At 33.9% G+C, this 23,622-nt stretch overlaps 1 protein-coding gene across 3 annotated transcripts in view; it reads left to right on the plus strand.

Moving 5' to 3' along the window:
• LOC114338316 (protein spinster) overlaps nt 1-23,622 on the plus strand; it is a 417,225-nt gene that overhangs the window by 328,667 nt on the left and 64,936 nt on the right. For all 3 annotated transcript variants that reach the window (XM_050650386.1, XM_050650387.1, XM_050650388.1), the window contains exons 3-4: nt 14,348-14,544; nt 20,094-20,245. In XM_050650386.1, the coding sequence (XP_050506343.1) occupies nt 14,348-14,544; nt 20,094-20,245 (349 nt within the window). The remainder of the gene's footprint in view (nt 1-14,347; nt 14,545-20,093; nt 20,246-23,622) is intronic.

A 23,622-nucleotide genomic window follows, 5' to 3' on the forward strand; every position in this document is an offset into this window, starting at 1 on the left:
TTTGTTTTGGAGATGTTTATTTTGAGACACCTACACTGGCGTACACTAACTAAAGTTCATGTAGCATGGTACATATCTTCTTGAGGTTGTCAGAGAACAAAACTATGTCGTCTGCGAATTTCAAATTTGTTAATCTTCTACCGTCAATATTCAGGCCTCGCTCTTCCCAGTTAAGTTATTTACAAGCATATTCTAGTACTGCGGTAAAGAGTTTAGGCGATAAGTTATCGTCCTGTCGGACTCCTCTGCCGATTGGGATACGGTCTGTGTTTTTATGTAGTTTCACCGGCATAGTTGCGTTCTTGTATGTATTTTAAATTAACCTTGTGTATCGGTAGTCAATGCGGCATGCTTGTAGTACTTCCAGAATTTTGTCACATTCTACCGTGTCAAAGGCTTTATGGAAATCTACAAAAGCCAAAACGAGTGGTCGATTGTATTCGATAGTCTTTTCTATTACCGTTTTAATGCTCTGTGGGTGATCATTTGTTCCAAATTGGCTGGTAGAAATCAAGTTTTTTCTCAAGACGATTCGTTACTATTCTTGTAAGGAGTTTGTATAAGTGACTAAGAAGACTTATAGGTCTGTAATTTTCTAATTCATGGGGATCTCCTTTTTTGTACAATAGAATTACTTGAGCATTATGCCATTTGTCGGGTATATTGCTATTTAAAAGGCACATGTTAAAAAGGTCTTTTATTTTCTTAAGAAGACAAGTGCCTCCGATGTTTATTGCATCAGTAATTACACAATCTTCGCCTGGAGATTTTTTATTCTTATCTTTTCTTAGGGCTAGTTTACAATCTAGAAATATATGTTCCAGGGCAAAAAAGGTGGTCTTTTGTATTTGTTTAAAAAAATTGTTTAAACAATTTCTGCCCAAAAATTCCGCCATATATCCTTCTTCTTCTTCTTAAAGTGCCTATCCGTTTCGGATGTTGGCGATCATCATGGCTATCTTGATTTTGTTTACCGCAACGCGGAACAGTTCAGTGGTAGTGGTGTTATACCACTTTCGTAAATTTTGAAGCCAGGAAATGCGTCTTCTTCCCGGCCCTCTTTTACCATTTACCTTCCCGTGGAGAATCAGTTGGAGAAGGCCGTAACGTTCTTGATTTCTCATTACATGTCCTAGATATTCTAATTTTTTTGTTTTGATGGTTATGAGAATTTCACAGTCTTTCCCCATTCTACGCAGCACTTTTACATTATTAATTCGTTCAACCCAGGATATACGTAAGATGCGCCTATAACACCACATTTCGAAAGCTTCGAGCCGATTCATAGATGCAACAGTTAGTGTCCACGCTTCCATTCCGTAGAGCAGAACTGTGAATATGTAGCTTTTCAACAGACGGTATTTTGTTTTTAATGATATGTCTCGACTGTTGAAAATTGGTCTCATTCTAACGTATGCTGCTTTCGCTTTTATTATTCGCTGTTTAATTTCTGTCGAGTGGTCCCATTGGCTATTTAAATTCGTACCCAGATATGTATATTGCTCAACTCTTTCGATATTCTGTTGGTTGACTCTAAGTTGAGCGTTTAATATTGGTTTTTTACTAATTGTCATAAATTTGGTCTTCTTCTGTTGCTGATTTCTGTTATACGATTTGTTAATATCTGTAAATCATTCAGATTATCGGCGAAAACTATGGTGTCATCTGCATATCTAATGTTATTCAACCATTCACCATTTATTAATACTCCCTTCGCACAACCCTCTAAAGCTTCTTTAAATATCCATTCAGAGTAAATATTGAATAGTAGTGGAGATAAAATACAGCCCTGTCGTACTCCTCGTTTTATTGCAATTTTATCAGTTAACTGGTCTTCTATTTTGATTTCTGCTGTTTGATTGTAATATTTGTTTCTGATAATCGGTACCCTTCAGATTTGTTTAAAGGGGACATTTTTTAATAGGAATCCACAAAGAAACCGAATCAGAAATGTTTTCAGACTCACCATATGGACTATATGGAGCGGTCTCACCATATGGACTATATACATACTTCCACATTTTGTAATAAACATACAAACTTTCACCAAGTAACCATCATGTTGATGTAAGATACGAATACGAGTGTGAATTATAAATTTCTAAAAAAAATACAAAATCTTTGTGGCTTGTGAATGTTTTAAAAATAAAACAATTGAATATTAGTCTTAAAGGTGGTGTTGACGCGGCTGAAGTTTCATTCTTCGGTGAGGTATCTTACAGTTCGACCAGATTCACTTTGTATTTGAGATTTGGATGCGCATTGTTGGTGACTTTCGGATTTTCCAAATTTTGTGATTTTTATTTTGATAACATCTCGTCAAGTAAAATACCTGCACGGTACCAAAATAATACTAATTAAAAAGTCTTGAGATTCGGTAAAACCTTACTTTTCAACGTGTTTACAATCTTTGTTTGCAAGTGATCATCATAACACTGAATATAGCCGCAGTTGGCTGTGACGTCACACTCCGGTCGTCTATTTACCTGTCTAGCAACAATATTATTAAACGATAATGTTCAAAAATATGACTATAACATTTAAAAAAATCACTTAAATCGGAAAACAGGTTTAGGAAATATGAGACATAAAAAATGACCAATTTTTAAGGTGATACGTTAATTTCTTGGAGAAATGTAGATATGTATACATAAATACAATTATAGATAAAGAACAGATTATACGAACATACATAATATACCCGAACAATACATACTGTTTCAAATATTCAAAGATAAAGCGATTACAAAAATTGCAATTCGGCATTCTTCAATATACATTATACAATAACTCACACACAGCCAACGGAATTGACAATGAGAGATACCTTGAAAACAATAAAGCTCTGTTGTTATGGGGCAGAGAATAGATAATAGGTAAATATGATTTATATAGGTATATATAAAGAATCAACTACACCAAAATGTTGATATCCAAACAACATACACTGTTTCAAAGCGTTTTAATAGTGAAATACCTGTAGAAATTAGTTCACAGAAACCGCCATAACCATGGATATGGCTTATACCATTTATGCTTACTGTAGTGTGCATTATAGTAGGGGAGGAAAGTATGCTAAATTTGCAGTTACTCGAGGGTTATGGGGACCTATTGGGTTGTAAAGATTAGGTGCTAAAACAAAAAAAAAATTAAGTAAAGTTTATTATAGTCCGTACAATAATATAGAGTATGTCCCTGTAAGTTGTATCCATATGGAAAACCTTTTTATTATTAATTTTACGAAAAAAAGTTATTCTTCATAAAAAGCTCTGCATGGTCTGAAATCTATAACATTATTTTCAGTAATTTTAATTCTAATAACTCTTTTATTATTAATTTTACGAAAAAAGTGATTAGTAATAAAAATTTCTGCATGGTCTAAAACACTCTAAAACCTAAAATACAACAATCTTATATCAATTTTATACGAGGTATGTCAAAAAAGATAAATTTAGATCAAATGTAAAGTACCTTTGTAGTTCAAAATATTTCAATTAGAAGGATGTAATTACAAACTAAAACATGGTTTGTAATTCTTAATAACTTTTCATAAAAACAATTTTCGATATTGTGAAAAATAAAGGTATTTTACTCTTGAGCCAAATGCATATATTTTGACATACCTCGTATAAAATTATAGAGTACTATACTATACTACTCGTACTAGAATATTCTTGTAAATAAGTTAACTGGGAAGAGCGAGGCCTGAATATTGACGGTAGAAGATTAACAAATTTGAAATTCGCAGACGACATAGTATTGTTCTCTGACAACCTCAAGGAGATATGTACCATGCTACATGAACTTTAGTTAGTGTATGCCAGTGTAGGTGTCTCAAAATAAACATCTCCAAAACAAAATTCATGACAAAGCTAGTACCTAGCGGAAATATCAATATTGGAGACAACGAAGTAGAGCTAGTGGAAAAATACATATACCTTGGACACGAAATAAAGATCACAAGAGACAACCAAACATGCGAACTACGAAGAAGAATTAACCTACCATGGGCAGCCTATGAAAAACTCAAAGACATCTTTAAAAGCGATATACCAATTTCTCTAAAACGTAAAACATTTGACCAATTTGTGTTGCCTATGATGACTTATGGTGACGAAATTTTGACATTGACAGCTACAACTTCTAAAATACTGCTAATAGCCCAGAGGAAAATGAAAAGCTCAATGCTGAGTATATCGCTTCGTGACCGAGTTAGAAATGAAGACTTAAGGCGAAGAACAGAAGTTACCGATGTAATTTCCCGAAATGCCACCCTGAAATGGAACTGGGCCGGACACGTCGCCCGAATCAGTGATGGGGGTGGACGAAGAGATTACTTGAGTGGAGGCCGAGATTAGAGAAAAGAAGTAGAGGAAGACCACCTACTCGTTGGACTGACGATCTCAAGAAAATGACTAGAAATTGAATGCAAAGTGCGCAAAATAGAGCACAATGGACAAAAATGAGGGAGGCCTATGTCCAGCAGTGAACGAAAAGGGCTGGATGATTATGATCCTGATGATACGTACTATCGAAATATATCGGTATCCGATTTTGTTGCTAACCGTAGAACTTGCAAATGCATTAGTTTATCCCACCCGACCTTGTTCCGCGCTATAGGTGTCTCTGTTCTATGTTAAATAAATAAATTACTCGTACATATTATTTGGTACTAAAATAATTTAGGGACCACTTACCATCGAACTATACCGCTATCTGATTTTATTGCTCATTGTTTTAGTGTACAAGTGTTTCGTTGTGCGTCTAATGAGAAGCTGGCCCCGCCCCAATTTCAACGCGATTTCCTGGTCAACGGTTTGAGCAACAAAATTCGGAATAGAGAAACTAATTAGCACATAAATGGCACTAAATTTATCACAAAAAAAAAATCAATTAGATTGAACTTTTTTCGGTGTGGGTGGGTGCAGTTTGCCATTAACCTGCACCCCCCCCCCCCACTTTCAACGCGATTTCTTGGTCAACGGTTTGAGCAACAAAATTCGGATTAGAGCAACTAATTAGCACATAAATAGCACTAAATTTTTCACCAAAAAAATCAAGAAGTTTGAGCTTTTTTCGGTGTGAGTGGGTGCAGCTTGCCATTAAGCTGGACCCCCCACTTTGAATGCGATTTCCTGGTAAACGGTTTGAGCAACAAAATTCGGAATAGAGCAAGTAATTAGCACATAAATAGCACTAAATTTTTCACCAAAAAAGTCAAGAAGTTTGAGCTTTTTTCGGTGTGGGTGGGTGCAACTTGCCAATAACTTGCACCACCCCAATTTCAACGCGATTTCTTGGTCAACGGTTTGAGCAACAAATTTCGGAATAGAGCAACTAATTAGCACGTAAATAGCACTAAATTTATCACCAAAAAAAATCAAGAAGTTTGAGCTTTTTTCGGCGTGGGTGGGTGCAGCTTTCCATTAACCTGCACCCCCCCACTTTCAACGCGATTTCCTGGTAAACGGTTTGAGCAACAAAATTCGGAATAGAGCAACTAATTAGCACATAAATGGCACTAAATTTATCACCAAAAAAAATCAAGAAGTTTGAGCTTTTTTCGGTGTGAGTGGGTGCAGCTTGCCAATAACTTGCACCCCCCCACTTTCAACGCGATTTATTGGTCAACGGTTTGAGCAACAAAATTCGAATTAGAGCAACTAATTAGCACATAAATAGCACTAAATTTTTCACCAAAAAAATCAAGAAGTTTGAGCTTTTTTCGGTGTGAGTGGGTGCAGCTTGCCATTAAGCTGGACCCCCCACTTTGAATGCGATTTCCTGGTAAACGGTTTGAGCAACAAAATTCGGAATAGAGCAAGTAGTTAGCACATAAATAGCACTAAATTTATCACCAAAAAAAATCAAGAAGTTTGAGCTTTTTTCGGTGTGGGTGGGTGCAGCTTTACATTAACCTGCACCCCCGCACTTTCAACGCGATTTCCTGTTAAACGGTTTGAGCAACAAATTTCGGAATAGAGCAACTAATTAGCACATAAATAGCACTAAATTTATCACAAAAAAAATCAAGAAGTTTGAGCTTTTTTCGGTGTGGGTGGGTGCAGCTTTACATTAACCTGCACCCCCCCCCCACTTTCAACGCGATTTCCTGGTAAACGGTTTGAGCAACAAATTTCGGAATGGAGCAACTAATTAGCACATAAATAGCACTAAATTTATCACAAAAAAAAATCAAGAAGTTTGAGCTTTTTTCGGTGTGGGTGGGTGCAGCTTTATATTAACCTGCACCCCCCCCACTTTCAACGCGATTTCCTGGTAAACGGTTTGAGCAACAAAATTCGGAATAGAGCAACTAATTAGCACATAAATAGCACTAAATTTTTTGCCTAGTCCGAACTTTATTCGCGATGGTGGGGGGTGCAGCTTAATATGGGTCATTCGCCTACCCAATAAAAATTAACTACAAAACTGCTACTGAATTCAAACTTCTTTAAAAAGGGTTGGTTGTTGCCTCTCACCTAAGCACTACGTGCCTCATTCGGGCAAGGATGAAATACATCCACATGGTTTATCATAATCTTAATACATCGACTTAATGTCGCATTGATCATAATGTTTAAATATGTTAACAATGTAATTGAAAGGTTTTCACACCTTCTACAGTAGCTAGTTCCAAATACATGTACACTTGACGTTCACACTGAAGATGGTCAGTTTAAACCGAAAGCGTTTTATGTTTTTTGTGATATTCCATTATCTTTTCGATACATTTTAAAGAATTTTTAATCATATACCTACATACAGCATACAACAGAAGTGTTTACGTCATACTATGTTACCTATTCATAGTTTCTTCAAAGTTCTGTCACCAGTAAAACCTCTTCTATGTCGGCACTTTGATCTCAAGAAGTAATACTGGCAGTACGCAATTGGTAATTCGCCAGTGGTGGATGCGAGTTTCCCCTGTTAAACCCGTACGTTTCTACGCGACTAGCAATGCAAGAGTGGTGGTCTAGCGACTGGGAACCTTGCGCGGTCGCCATGCGCGTTGAAAGATTTTACTTCCAATTTTTCGGAGAGTAGTTCTACTGTCCCTCTTTATACTGTGGTTCTGTTGGTATATATTCTGATGTTTCTGCTTCTATGCCTTATTATGGCTTACTAATGACAATCTATTTTTGGATAAATTATAAGTTTCTAGGAGAAGGTAGTTTGAGACTTAACAGTTTAAGCCTTTCGTTTACGATTTAAATTTATTTTAAGATAAAAATCTGAAATTTGCAACATAGCAAGAATGATTTTTTTCGAATTTTTAATACTAATTTTACGTTTGCAAAATGCACAGTTTAGTCACCACAAGATGCCCTCATTCGAGGACATCGTGAGCCAATGGAGTAAAAATATTAAATATTTTTTTTAACATACTGAGAAATAAACAAAAACTAAAATATTTTGTTCAATAATTAATGTATGCTATCTTACAAAACATTTCTTTTTCTTTACTTATGAGTTGAACATTGTATTTGTCGCATGCCATTCGTGATTTGCCCTTACAACCAGGCAATTTACCTAAAAAATCATTTTTCCGTTAACTCACAACGTCCACAAACGAGTACACACGTTTCAGAAAATCCGTTGTAGCCATTTTTAAGCACATCCGCTATTAACAATAGTTGTTTATTGTTTAATCAGGGCCGGATTTACGATTTTGCCGCCTACGGGCTATCTTGATTTTGCCGCCTTTTTAACGTAAACATAGAAAACGCTAAATAATGCAAAATTATACTCTCTCCATCCCGGAGGAATTGGACCTACCAATATTGAATCTACCTATTTATTTTGATTCATAATGTAATGTAGGGTATGATATACTTAATAAAAAATACGTTATTTTGCTAATTCATAATTTAATTAAAGTAATAACTTTAGGTATATGAGCATGTACAACAGAAACAGATAATGCATAATTTTAGTGAATCTCATAGCATAGCTATGAGATTCACTATAGCTACTAATTACTTACAAAACAACAAAGTACCTATACATTTTAATATTAAATTAAACAATTCATTTGGTTGAAAACTGTTTTATTAAATTACAGATTCTTCCTCCGTGATTTACATTGGGCAAACGAGTCAATCACATTGTCGAAGTTAAGTGACTTCGTAATTTCTCTTTCGATCGTCAATACTGCCATCTCATTGAGGCGTTCGTGTGTCTGTGATGATCGGAGGTAATTGTTAATTCTTTTCAGCACGGAAAACGATCTCTCTGCAGAGCAGTTTGACGCTGGTGTAGTGAGAAAGAGCCTGAGTGCGATGTCCATGTATGGGTACAACTCTTGTAACCCCGTGTTGTAGACCAACTGCAGAAGCTCAACAAATGTTTTTGGTGACTCTTTGTCAACACTTTTGACAAAACCAAAAAAGTGGACACATTCGTTAGCAAATGTTTCAAAATCTGGGAGATCTTTAGTGTATTCGTTGCAGAGCTTTTTGGCACTTATAGTGATTTGTCCACGTTCCCAGCCAACCCCTGAAGAAAGAAGCTCAAACCGTGCAGAGAGCTCGTCGTATATTTCCTTTCGCTTCGTCATCTCTGTCAGAAGCCTGTCAAGAATGACAAGATAAGTGTCATTTTTGAACTTTGTTCTACCACTGAGAACTACTTCATTTTCTCGGGACTCTCCAGCTTGGAGTTTCATTTTCTTCCTTCTTTTGGAGGTGTCTTCATACTCACACACCACAGAATTAACCAGAGCTGAGTTTTCGTATATGTCAAAATCATTACGTATTCCTGACACATATTCGGTTAGTGAGTTGTACACTTGTGTGATGTCATGTATGCTTACACAAGTCAGGTAAGACAGTGAAAAAGTAAATTAATTTTGGACTTACCTTCTTAATATTGAACGTTCTAATCTAATAAAATATATTCTGAACCTTTACTTTTCACAAGGTTACACTGCACTGGTACAGAACACAACAACAGTAAAAACAAAAACACACAATACCTCCTGTGAGTGTGAAGTGGGACTGTTCAGGTTTAGGTTCAGTTTAGTTTTGATTTGCCTGGCAGTGACAGAAGCGCTAGTGGCAACACCCATACGCGATACGCATTGCATAGACATTCATGATTCATCTTTTAAACTCGAATTTTGCCGCGGACGGGACAGACGATGTACCTATTAAAGGAGGGAAATAAATGTTAGTAAATCTTTAAAATTCGCAATTTTTTGAGATCGCCGTCGCCGCCAAAAAGTTCGTGCTAAAAATTGCCGCCTTTTAAAATCTGCCGCTTCGGGCTATAGCCCCTCAAGCCCCCCTGTAAATACGGCCCTGTGTTTAATATATTCTACTATTTATGAACACCATGCGCCACAGTCAATACCAAATGTTCACGTTATGTTTATGTTAAAAAAAACTCAAATGAATTGGCGCTGTATACACCAGCCATAAGTAACTATAGAGACTTCTATTTCACCAAATTAAATATTTTGTTCAAATGCCGTTAGATGGCAGCACAAGTACCCATTGGATGGAATATGATGTCCATAATCGGGGACCATGTTTTACAAGGGTAAAAACAAATTGAGATGCATACAAAAACTTATAGAATAGGTTGTCCTCAATTGAGGACACGGTGAACGAAAAGGTTAATACTTGCACAATTTTGCAATGATCGCATATTTTATTCAAATTAATACTTGGAATATTTTACATGTGCGAAATAATCAAAACCAATCTCCTTCCTGTTGTCTATATTCTGACAACTTACTTTCCTTTAAGCGTCAAGCCTACATAGTCCACTCAACAAATTTTGTGTTAATTTAACCAACCCAGGTAACTAATTTAACCAATTAAAAGATGAATTTAAGATGCAATCACGCCTAGTATGTCTGAGATTTAAAAACCGTTGTATAAAAATCAGTTAATAAAATAAAGAGGCCGTTAAATGTCTCTTCCTTTGATTGCATAAATTTCGCCTACGATATGATACTGAAGTGGCTGCATTTGTTTTTCAAGTGTCTTCGTTTTGTTTGAAAAATAATGTTATATCCCTCTTGTCGCTGTATACAGACGTTGTTAGAATAATACAGGGTGTTTTGATAGCCTTTTTCATATCTTTAAGTACCAGCATATGGTTTGATTTATTGTTCCGCGTGGTCTCTCGGGAAATAGAATAATTGGAACCTTTCAGTTTCAGAATAATTAATTTTTTAACAATATACAATAATGGTAGTACCTAGTCCCTTTTAATTATTAGACTCACTTAACAAATTCTGGTTTTCTGTGTTTCATAATTAACTAGAATTATAAATATATTAGCTTAATATGAGGATTACATAAACGATAGGATTAACCTTTTTGTATATTTATTGAACAAAAAATTGAAACTATCGCATAATTTTACGACAATACTATTAATATTTTGTTAAGTCATCGACTCTCCTAGACATGCTATCTTTACATCTTGCTAATATTTATGTTTAGTATTGTGTTTATTGGATTAATCCACAATTGTTGGTGTAATGAAAATTGCATTTCTTAAATGAACTATTGTTGAACGTTTCGATTTCCACTACGGAAATGTCCTCAGAAAATTTAAAAGAAAATCATCAGATCCTTTAAAAAATGTAATTATCATTACACCAACAATTGTGGCTCAATACCATAAACACAATACTAAATTTAACATACCACAAGAAAATAGATTCAGATAAAAATAGATCCAACAGCTGCAGTATTAAAATTTCAAGAACACCTAGACCAAATCGAACAGTGGTTAAAGAAATGGATGATAAAAGCTAACGAAACTAAGTCAACTTTTGCACTAAGGAAAGACCAATGCCCAAATATTAGCCTTAATCAAGTCAACAACAGAATATCGTCAAATACCTGGGGCGTCCTCTTGATGCTAAATTAAACTGGAAATAACACATTTTAAAGAAGAAGAAACAAATTTAGTTGAGAGTGAAAGAAATTAATTGGCTTATAGGTCGACTATCTCGACTCTCGATTGAGAACAAACGGCTCATTTATAAAACAGTCATCAGACCTATATGGACGTACGGAATCAAACTATGGAGTTGTGCGAGCAAATCAAATACACAAATAATCCAAAGAACCCAATCAAAAATTCTAAACACCACCGCAAATGCCCCGTGGTACCTACATTTCCAACCAAACACTTCATAGAGATCTAAACATCCCGTTAGTCAGCACTGTGATTCGAGATAGAGCCAACAGACACTATGAGAAATTGGAAGGCCACCCCAACCACTTAATATTACCACTACTGCAGCTACTAAACAACAGAAGATTGCGAAGATTGTGGCCCATCGATCTTTGCTGAAACTGAGGTGAAACCGCTGGGTGATGTACCTCATAAGGCCATATAGTGTACAACTTTATAGTTTTATAAGTTTTTGTACTTGTTATCAAATTAACTATAATGTTGTGTAATTCTGATTGTTAATACATGCTTAAAAAACTTTGCTAGTCATTATGTTTCTAATAAAACATTTTTCTCTCTATTAATCAAACTGTGTTTATTATTACTTCCTCTGCCAATTTCCTTTTTAGATACTCCCAGATTTTCGATGATGGAGTTCATGTCTGGTGAGTTGCTGGACCATGATAATAGAAACATTTCTTGGCCTATCAAAAAACTTCTAATAGTGTGATAGATTTGATTCAAAAAATTACATAACCCAGACATCTAAAGTGAAAGTTATCCTCCAACCCCAAATTGTTCTGTATGGTCCATATAATGTTCAGAAAAAAGTCACACCTTTTTGACCGTCGGGTTTGGGGGGGAGTGGGGGAAGAAGTCGGCAGATTCGTAGTTTTTTACGTTTTTCGTCAATATTTCTAAAACTATGAGTTTTAGCATGAACAACCTTTTATACAAAAATGTTCTACATTAAATTTGAAATAAAAAAGACCCGATACATAAACCTTCTAAAATAAAGGGTTCCAAAGTTACGGAGGTAGTATAGTATAATTGGTCCAAAAAAAGGCCTAACCCAGACATCCAAAGTAAAAGTTTTCCTCCAACACCAAATTGTTCTATATGGTCCACATATTGTTCAGTAAACGTTACACCATTTTGAGCGTCCGGTTTGGGGGGGGGGGAGATGGGAGAGAAGTCGGTAAATTAGTAGTTTCTTTACGTTTTTCGTCAATATTTCTAAAACTATGTTTAAGCGTAAACAATGTTCTATACAAAAACGTTCTACATAAAATTTAAAACAAAAATGGTCCTATCCATAATTGTTATAAAATCAACGGTTCCAGAGTTACGGAGGGTGAAATGTGGAGGTTTTCGATACTTTTTATATTTTTTGGGCAGTTGATGATTTTGGGTGGAGAGGTTGACGTTTCTTCAAGGGCTTATCACTAACATACCATCGGCCACTGAAATAGCAAATCCTGTTAAATAAAATTTCTTTCAATCAGTAAAAATATTATAAATTGCCCAAAAAATATAAAAAGTATCAAAAACCTCCACTTTTCACCCTCCGTAACTCTGGAATCGTTGATTTTATGACAATTATGTATAGGGCCGTTTTTGTTTTAAATTTGATGTAGAACATTTTTGTATAGAACATTGTTTACGCAAAAGCATATTTTTAGAAATATTGACGAAAAACATAAAAAACTACTAATTTACCGACTTCTCCCCCATCCCCCCCCCCCCCCCCCCAAACCGGACGCTCAAAATGGTGTAACTTTTTACTGAACAATATCTGGACCATATAGACATATGAACAATTTGGTGTTGGAGGAAAACTTTTACTTTTAATGTCTGGGTTAGGCCTTTTTTGGACCAATTATACTATACGCTGTGAGCTCGTACGTAGAGGGGATATTTAAAAATTCGCGAGCGCCAGTAGTGACAAGTCTGTAAACGTTTACTGGAAATTTGACATAAATGTCAAAGTGATTAATTTAAAATTAAAAATAAAAACATTAATTATAAAAAATATTAGTTGGTCAAAGCTATGGTATATATTTTTACCTTAAATATACTTACGTTTTAATGATAAATTAATCTATTAATCTTAGTGCCATCTACACGATAATTGTGAAAGTATCCGAAGTAAGAAATTAATATTTCATCAATAGAACGTCAAAATGATTAGCAAAATCTTAAAAAAATCGATTACAATTTAATTAGTTTTTTGCGTTGTAAATATTAAGCGATAACAATTAAATAATAAATTTAAAAATTACCGGTGAAAGTTGCATTACTAATCCCCTAGGAGCGACACCAGCGAAGCTCAGAACGTATACCACCTACTTAACTTTGGAACCGTTCATTTTAGAAGAATTATGCATAGGGCCTTTTTTGTTTCAAATTTAATGTAGAACATTTTTGTATAGAAGGTTGTTCATGCTAAACCGCATAGTTTTAGAAATATTGACGAAAAACTTAAAAAACTATGAATTTACCGATTTCTCCCCCCTCTCCCCCCAATCCCGACTCTCAAAATAGTGTGACTTTTTTCTGAACATTATGTGGACCTATATGGTGGTGAACAATTTGGTGTTGGAGGATAACTTTCACTTTGGATGTCTGGGTTTGGATCTAGTTATACCATACTATAATGCTTTTAGCCATATGGCAAGATGCACGATACTTCATAAAGACCTTGCGACCATTACCAAACCATTCGTTCATTGGTGGAACCAATCTTGTTTGCAAGTATCTTTTATATAAAGTATATATTAGTATTTTAGCAGTATTTTTGTATACTGGTATTGTTGCAGGGTTTCTTCTACCACACATAAACTTCACATTTCTTTGCCACTTATTATATCGTTAGTGAGGTGGGAGGTTTAATTGTTTTTATTACACCTCTTCTCCTTATTTTTCCCCTTGACGCATTCGGGCACATTGAGCCTTATGTATAATTTGAAGTGTTATGTTATCACTAAAGGAAAACTACAACTGTCAATCACAATAGTCCAGTATTGACCCGAGCAAAAAAGTTTTTTGTGCATTTGTGGGGCCAATTTTGACTTTTCATCAAGCCTGCTAGATTTGAACCGCATCATGTATACATTTCGGCGAACAGTGGCCACTGATACTGAACACCCTGCTTCTTCCAACCAAGTTATTTAGAATTCCTTGCTCTCTGAAGAATTATTGATGTTGGTATGACACAAGAAATTTATGGAAGAATGTAATTACTTAAAAAATTTGGAAACATTTTTTTTGAATATTGGTTGTCAAAAATTTGATACGTTACAATTGATACGTTTTTAATTCTTCTGTATCTGTTTTTGTTTTTCATAATATAACAAAGTGATCAAAATAAAAACAAAATGAATGGCTCAGTAATGTAACAACTGATTTTGATTTTTTTTTGTTACAGGAGTTCTGGAAAAAGTACAACATTATTATAACATTGACAATAAAGCTGGTGGATTTTTACAAACAGCATTTATTCTTAGTTATATGCTTTTTGCTCCGCTATTTGGTTACCTTGGAGATAGATATAACAGAAGGTATATTATGGCATTTGGTGTGTTTATGTGGAGTGTAACGACCCTGTGTGGGTCATTTATGACGGTAAGTACGCTTTTTTCTTTCTAGAACTGTGTAACCTTAAAGTGCGTACTGACAAAAGTATTTTCTTCCGAACGAGCCGAGGGTCCATAAACAAGTACATGGTTATTCGAAGTGTTCGTTCTATTGTCCATGTCCGCAGAAGTAGAAATTAGGAGGGGAGTTATACAAGGATGTGTTTTGTCACCCCTGCTACTCAATATTTATTCCGAATTTCTATTTAAAGAGGCACTGGATGATTCCAAGGACGGAGTCAATGGTTCAGTCAATTTGTACTCTACGAGCTCCTTAGTGGGAAAGTTTTGGGGTAGTTCTGATTTCTTTCATTATATATGGATTTTGGGCTGCTGAATCCGAATATGAGGTTTGCGGACAAAATTTCTTGCCGGAACATTGAAAAAATCGCGAAAATATCGAAAAATTTCAGCTTTTTTCCTCAAATCTCGAAAACTATTAACTTTTAGTAAATGGTCTGTTAACAGAAATTAAAGTACTTAAAATTATCTACAAATATCACTATTTACTTTTTTTACTTTTTTTTCATAACTGGTCCAAAAAAAGGCCTAACTCAAACATCCAAAGTAAAAGTTTTCCTCAAACACCAAAATGTTCTATATGGTCCACATATTGTTCAGTAAAAAGTTACACCATTTTGAGCGTCCGGTTTGGGAGGGAGATGGGAGAGAAGCCGGTAAATTAGTAGTTTTTTTTTACGTTTTTCGTCAATATTTCTAAAATTATACTTTAGCGTAAACAATGTTATATACAAAAATGTTCTATATGAAATTTAAAACAAAAAATGTTCTATACATAATTGTTATAAAATCAACGGTTCCAGAGTTACGGAGGGTGAAAAGTCGAGGTTTTCGATACTTTTTATATTTTTTGGGCAATATTTATGATATAACTATACCAAAAACCCAAACATCCAAAGTGAAAGTTATCCTCCAACACCAAATTGTTCTATATGGTCCACATAATGTTCAGAAAAAAGTCACACCATTTTGAGCGTCGGGTTTGGGGGGGGGGGGGGGAGAAATCGGTAATTATAAAAAGTATCGAAAACCTCCACTTTTCACTCTCCGTAACTCTGGAACCGTTGATTTTATAACAATTATGTATCGAACCTTTTTTGTTTTAAATTTTATGTAGAACATTTTTCTATAGAACATTCCTTACCCTAAAGCATGGTTTTAGAAATATTGACGAATAACGTAAAAAAACTACTAATTTACCGACTTCTCCCCCATTTCCCCCCCCCCCCCAAACCGGACGCTCAAAATGGTGTAGCTTTTTACTGAACAATATGTGGACCATATAGAACAATTTGGTGTTAAGGAAAACTTTTACTTTGGATGTCTGGGTTAGGCCTTTTTTTTTGACCAATTATACTATACTACCGCCGTAACTTTGGAACCGTTCATTTTAGAAGGATTATGCATCGGGCCTTTTTTATTTCAAATTTAATGTAGAACAATTTTGTGTAGAGGGTTGTGCATGCTAAACCGCTTAGTTTTAGAAATATTGACGAAAAACGTAAAAAACTACGAATTTGCAGATTTCTCCCCCCTCTCCCCCCCAAACCCAACGCTCAAAATGGTGTGACTTTTTTCTGGACATTGTGTGGACCATATAGAACAATTTGGTGTTGAAGGATAACTTTCACTTTGGATGTCTGGGCTTGGGTCTAACTATACCATACTATCTCTCATTTTAAAAATTAATTGCTCAGTTATTTGACAGCCGATTTTAAAAAAAATTATATCGTTGGATAGGTAAATGACAGTTTTTTCAAGTTTTTATGTAAATGACCATTTTTTATATCGCTTTTAAATAAAAAATGGCGGATTTTTGAAATAAAAAACGTTGTTGACTTTTTTTTTATTGAAATACCCAGTATATTTTTTTGTAGCTTGAAAAAACGGTCATTTACTTATCCAGCGATTTAAAATTTTTTAAAATCGGTTGTCAAATAACTGAGCAAATAATTTTTAAAATGAGAGATGCAATGTGGAAATCACATACCGGGTGATCAGTTAAGGGTAGCGAGCGGCCATATCTCATAAGATATTGGTCGTATAGAATTGAGAAAAAAAAAATCATGGTAAAAGTCGCCAAGAGAAATTGCTGGAAATTATTTTCGAGTTTATCAAACGTCCGCTAGAGGGCGTAACAACCAACACAAAGTAGAAAAATGGGATTTTTATAGAATTTTGTCCAATGAAAGTTTATCGATGATATCATTTTCATATTAACAGACCATTTCCCTACATTTTTTGTCTAAAACGTTTTGTTCTATCTATCAAAATAAAGCGGTGGGGGAAGTTCAATTGTTTTTTTAAACAAACCAAGATTTCTTCCGTTTCTTTTGACCGATTTTAGAAAACTTAGGCTCATATGAAAGAGCATAATTTGCACTACAAAACTCTTATTTGGTTTTTAATTTTTGACGTTTTCTGTCGCCGCTAGATGGCGTTAACTGAAATGGTAGCAAATTTTTGAGTTTTTTTCAAAAAAAACAAATGTAATGATATATTAATTTTTATATATTTTAAAAGAGGATAAATTTCTCTATAATTTAATGAAAATAATTTATTATCTACCTTTTTTTGAACCGTTGTTATTGACCAAAATATAATTTTATTACATTAAAAAATGGCACGCCACTGTTTTTTATCAAAATAAAAATCAGTTTTGTAATCTCTTATTAGTTGCTAACAAAAAGAACCTCTTGACTTTTTTTCGTTAGACAAACGGTTTTGGATTGAAAAAATAAAATAGGTTTACATACTGATAATTATAAGGTTCAAAATTATTTTTAAATATTACATCTCACAATAATAAAATTATTACCTATTATTTTTATCATTAATAATTATTTAATTAGCGAGAGAATGCATTAGTTCATAATTTATTAATAATAATTATTATTATTTCATAAATTAAATTAAAAATCAAACTTAACTAACATCGCATTTAAGCGAAGCAGGCCATGATCTACGAAACTGAAAATAAAATGAAAGAAAACACCAAATTGTCAATCACGCTGATATTTATTTTGACAGTTCCTGCCATTGACATCTAATTTAATGTTATGTAAAAAGTATTTTTACAACAAATCATGCCTTTTACGAATGAAGAAGCCTTTGATATGTTGAGAATTTATTTTCAATGTTTTGAAAATGCGGCGATTGCTTCTAGGCAGTATGCACTGCGTCATCCCCTCCGTAGACGGCATTCGAGAATGGTTTTTCGTCGTTTAGCCTTACGTTTAAGGCAACATGGCCAAGTGCAACCAACTCCAACTTTGAGAAGAAATCGTAGAGTAAGAAGAGAAGATAACATTATAAATGTGTTGGCTTATATTCATGCAGACCCCCATTTAAGCATAAGAGAGATCTCCAGATATTTAGGAATATCCTATGGCTCAGTGCAAAAAATATTAATGGATTTTAAAATGCATCCGTATCACGTCGTGATTCATCAATCCTTAAAAGAGACTGACTTTGAACGTAGGCTCGATTACAGCTACTGGCTTAGAGACTTCATTAGGGAAAACCGTCTTATTTTGTCACAAATATTATGGACAGATGAAGCATCGTTTAGCAGTAATGGCAAGGTAAATCTGCATAACATGCATTACTGGTCGGACACTAATCCACACTGGTTACGTGAAGATTATCAGCAGGGTCGATGGAGCGTTAACGTCTGGTGCGGTGTTATTAATGGTACTATTATCGGTCCGCACATATTTAATGGCAATCTAACCGGTGACATGTATTTGAACTTTTTATTGAACGATTTACCAGGACTCTTAGAAAACGTGCCTTTAGAAGTAAGAAGAAACATGTGGTTTCAACAAGACGGATGCCCGGCACATTATTCTCGAAATGTGCAAGATTTTATGAACAGGCATTTTCCTAACCGTTGGATTGGTAGAGGCATGCCTATTTTTCTGGCCACCACGGTCCCCTGATTTAACCTGCCTTGATTTTTATCTATGGGGCCGAATAAAGGATTTAGTGTATAAAACTCGACCAACTACTCGAGAAGACATGATAGTCCGAATTCAAAACGCGATAAATATTATACCAAGAGCGGAAATTGAGGGCAGCTGTCAACTCACCCAGAAGAGATTGGACCAGTGCATTCAAAATAACAGACAACATTTTGAACATTTACGACAAAATTATTAATTTAGTTTTAACGTTTATTTTAAAGTTCTGTGTTCTTGTTTTTAGTGTTACTGCTCTTGCTGTTGTTGGACAGTTTTATTAAGATTTTTTTCCAAATATGTAAATTAGTATGTTTCGAGATATGGGCGCCCCATGTAAACATATCTTATTTTTTCAATCCAAAACCGTTTGTCTAACGAAAAAAAGTCAAGAGGTTCTTTTTGTTAGCAACTCATAAGAGATTATGAAACTGATTTTTATTTTGATAAAAAACAGTGGCGTGACATTTTTTAATGTAATAAAATTATATTTTGGTCAATATCAACGGTTCAAAAAAAGGTAGATAATAAATTATTTTCATTAAATTATAGAGAAATTTATCCTCTTTTAAAATATATAAAAATTAATATATCATTACATTTGTTTTTTTTTGAAAAAAGCTCAAAAATTTGCTACCATTTCAGTTAACGCCATCTAGCGGCGACAGCAAACGTCAAAAATTAAAAACCAAATAAGCGTTTTGTAGTGCAAATTATGCTCTTTTATATGAGCCTAAGTTTGCTAAAATCGGTCAAAAGAAACGGAAGAAATCTTGGTTTGTTTAAAAAAACAATTGAACTTCTCCCACCGCTTTATTTTGATAGATAGAACAAAACGTTTTAGACAAAAAATGTAGGGAAATGGTCTGTTAATATGAAAATGATATCATCGATAAACTTTCATTAGACAAAATTCTATGAAAATCGCATTTTTCTACTATGTGTTGGTTGTTACGCCCTCTAGCGGACGTTTGACAAACTCGAAAATAATTTCCAGCAATTTCTCTTGGCGACTTTTATCATGATTTTTTTTTCTCAATTCTATACGACCAATATCTTATGAGATATGGCCGCTCGCTACCCTTAACTGATCACCCTTAACTGATCACCATTTTGCTTAGTTATGTTATTTAGGTATGTGATATCCACGTTGCACCGCTCATTTTAAAAATTAATTACTCATTGATTTGACAACCGATTTTGAAAAACTTTATATCGCTGAATAGGTGAATGACTTTTCTTTCAATTTACAAAAAAATATAATGGGTGTTCCATTAAAAAAAAGTCAACAACGTTTTTTTCCAAAATTCCGCCATTTTTTTTTTTCGTATTTGAAAGTGATATAAAAAATTCAATACATTCAGACAAAACTTTTACTAAAATAAAACATTTCAGCGAAAACCGCATTTTTCTATCTTAAGCCGTTTAGAAGTTATAGGCAGTTAAAATGGGGGAAAATTTAAGTGGACACCCGGTATATTAACATCATTTTCCCGAAAAAATAGAAATTTTTAAACAATAATTAAGTTGGAACTACAAGTTAAATTTTCTTTTATAGAACTTCTATTGGTTCGTTTGGTTCCGTGCATTGGTGGGCATAGGAGAGGCCAGCTATTCAACAATAGCACCGACGATAATTAGTGATTACTTCGTTGGAGATGTTCGGTCCAAAATGTTAGCAATCTTTTATTTTGCTATTCCAGTAGGAAGGTGAGTAGGCTTGTTTTTTGATAGGATGGATAGAATTATTTTTTTTATTTTTTAAAAAGAAAATTGCGATACCGATTAAACAGAATATTCGCTATACAAGGTGTCTCATTAAGAATAATTGTCCATATAGTAACTGGAGAAACTAGCACAAAATACGAATGATTAACCTAAAGCATTTAAAAAATGTTGCTCCTTACTGCGTTACATGGTGTTTTATCTAAAAATTTAAAAACTATTTGTACCCAGTACTTTAAAACCATTTGACATATCCTTGTCATACTTAACAGCAAGTGTAGGTACTGTAAACCATATTAAATTATGTTAAACAAACGTTTCTGGCTACTACCAGAGGTCTACGACGGGGGAAAGTGAATGGTTGATTCTTCCAAAATTCTACGCCACTGGCGGAATTGCTATTTTAGTGGAATTTTTGGATTCTCCAATTAGACCAGTAAGGATCTGTTTTTAGGTGGATGTGAGAGGTGGCATTCAGATTTTTGCAGATAAAGTTAGGTGATAACTTCGTTAATAATAATTGATTTATGTTCCTTCTCAAATATGCCCGGAACATTAATAAAAAAAAATAAAATATTTAAAAATTTCAAAAAATTTCGTTTTTTATCTACTTTTTTTACTTATAACTTAAAAACTATTCATTTTAGAACAAAGTCCTATAGGAATAAAACAAAGATAATTAAATTTTATATCAGATGCGATTGGTTAAAAATGTCTTAATTTATCACCCTTGCTTCAAAATAGCAATAAATATAAAATAAAGGGGCAAAACAAGCCTGTCCTTACTCAATGATTTTCCATCAAGGTTACACTTGGAACCTTCCTAATTCGCTTAGAAAATTTTTGTAATGTGCTAAAACCGTACACCAAATTTCATTAAAATTGACTTACTAATTTTTGCATAATAATTATGCAATCTAAACTTTTTTTAAAAAATTTAAATTTTTTAATTGAATGCAATATTCTTTAAACATCTGTTGATGAAATCCCGAAGAGTTTTTTGCAATACAATATTCAAAACTCAAGCGTGCTCGACACTATTTTCCACCGACAGTATGGTGCAAATGAAAGGAATAAATTCGTTATTTCGTAAACCGGCGACTTTAAGGAAAAATCCCGAAACAGGTCGATTTTTATTTTTAAGTTATGATATTGTGGCATATATGGTATACTAGTGACGTCATCCGTCTGGGCGTGATGACGTAATCGATGATTTTTTTAAATGAGAATAGGGATCGTGTGGTAGCTCATTTGAAAGGTTCTTCAATTCTCTATTCAGTAATGTAAACATTTACATAATTATTTATACAGGGTGTCCTTCTACTTCTTTTTTTTGTCAAATAATTTAATTTAATAAAATTTTTTTGGACACCCTGTGTAAATAATTATGTAAATGTTTTTATTACTGAATAGAGAATTAAAGAACCTTTCAAATGAGCTAGCACACGACCCCTATTCTCATTTAAAAAAAATCATCGATTACGTCATCACGTCCAGATGGATGACGTCACTAGTATATCATATATGCCACAATATCATAACTTAAAAATAAAAATCGACCTGTTTCGGGATTCTTCCTTAAAGTCACCGGTTTACGAAATAACGAATTTATTCCTTTTATTTGCACCATACTGTCCGTGGAAAATAGTGTCGCGCACGCTTGATTAGCAATTAAAAAACAAAGAAGTTTTGAATATTGTATTGCAAAAAACTCTTAGGGATTTCATCAATCGATGTTTAAAGAATATCTACCTACCTTGGCAACATTCAAATTTTCAGTTTTTCACATAGTTTTTGAGGACAAAAAATGGCCGATTTCGCAATTTTTCAATTTTTATTCGCTTATATGTCAAAAACTATCATTTTTAGAGAAAAGTCACTAAAGACCTTTTCTGTTTGGAATGATCCAAAAAACCTAAAAAAACTTTTTTCCATGCAAGAAAAATAATTTTAGGAAAAAAACAAAAAAAAACGTTTAAAAAATTTGTGACCACCTTTTGGTCCTGGCAACATGCAAATTTGTTAAAAGGAGTCCTTTTTGAGTAAGATTGTGCAAAAAATACGAATTAGAATATTTTCCCTAGCGGATACGCAGTGGCTTTCTGGACTATTAAAACACAAATAGACTAAGAGCTGCTATAGGTGAAAATTCTTAATCATTTTAGGCACGACGGGACCCTATAACTTAAATAGTAGAACCTAAAAGAAAACGTTTGAACACTATGCCGTCACTTTTCAGTGGCACATGCGTCTACGGTGGCGCATCAAACTTTCCACTTATGGACGGGATACATAAATTAAAAAATACCCTCCCTAATTACCAGAATTTAATTTTTTTCATTTTTTTTAAGTTTTATGTGATTAAGACATAAGATTCATCGTAATTTTAACCCACCACCCCCTTCTCCCTGCCCCCACCATCAAAAACTTTATTTTTAGATTTTTTTTTTTTTTGGTGAGGTGCAATCAATTTTAAAATTTCAAAAAATTTACACGCATAGTTAATGGTTTTATAAAATACGTCTATTTTTTATAGAGCTCTAGGTTGAGTGTACATAACCTCAAAAAAATTAATTTTTTTTTTTGAAAAAAAGTATATAACTTTTTTTTGGAGATAGCTGCAGATCTAATTTTTTCTTAGTCTTGTGTATTTTATCAAACACTATACTTCTAATTTTTTTCAGATTTTTCTGTAACGTTGGTCACCTTCAAAAATCCAAAAAACTGTTTTTTAAGGGGGTTTTGGGGGGTTTGAACGTGTTTTTCTGATTTTTAAATATTCTAAAGAACTCAGTTACTTCAAGTTACATATAACCTATAAACACAAAATTGATTTGATATATTATGAAGTCTATAAAATAGGGAAAATCCCCCAAAACCCCCCAAAAAACAGTTTTTCGGATTTTTGAAGGTGGGGAGACTTACGGAAAAATCTGAAAAAATTTAGAATATACTGTTTGATAAAACACACAAGATTAAGCAAAAATTAGACCGGCAGCTATTCCTCAAAAAAAGTTATACGCTTTTTTGAAAAAAAAAATTCTTTTAATTTTTTGAGGTTATGTACACTCTACCTATGGGTCTATAAAAAATAGGCATGTTTTATAAAAGCCTCAACTATGCGTGTGAATTTTTTGAAATTTTAAAATTGATTGCATCCCACCAAAAAAAAATAAAAACGAAAAATGAAGTTTTTGATGGTGGGGGCAGGGGGAAGGGGTGGTGGGTTAAAATCACGATGAATCCTATGTATTAATCACATAGAACTTAAAAAAATTAAAAATAATTAATTCTGTTAGTAAGTTCTGTTAACTTTTAATTTATTTATCCCGTCCATAAGTGGAAAGTTTGATGCGCCACTG

Source organism: Diabrotica virgifera, chromosome 5, assembly GCF_917563875.1.
Source record: "Diabrotica virgifera virgifera chromosome 5, PGI_DIABVI_V3a".
NCBI lineage: Eukaryota > Metazoa > Arthropoda > Insecta > Coleoptera > Chrysomelidae > Diabrotica > Diabrotica virgifera.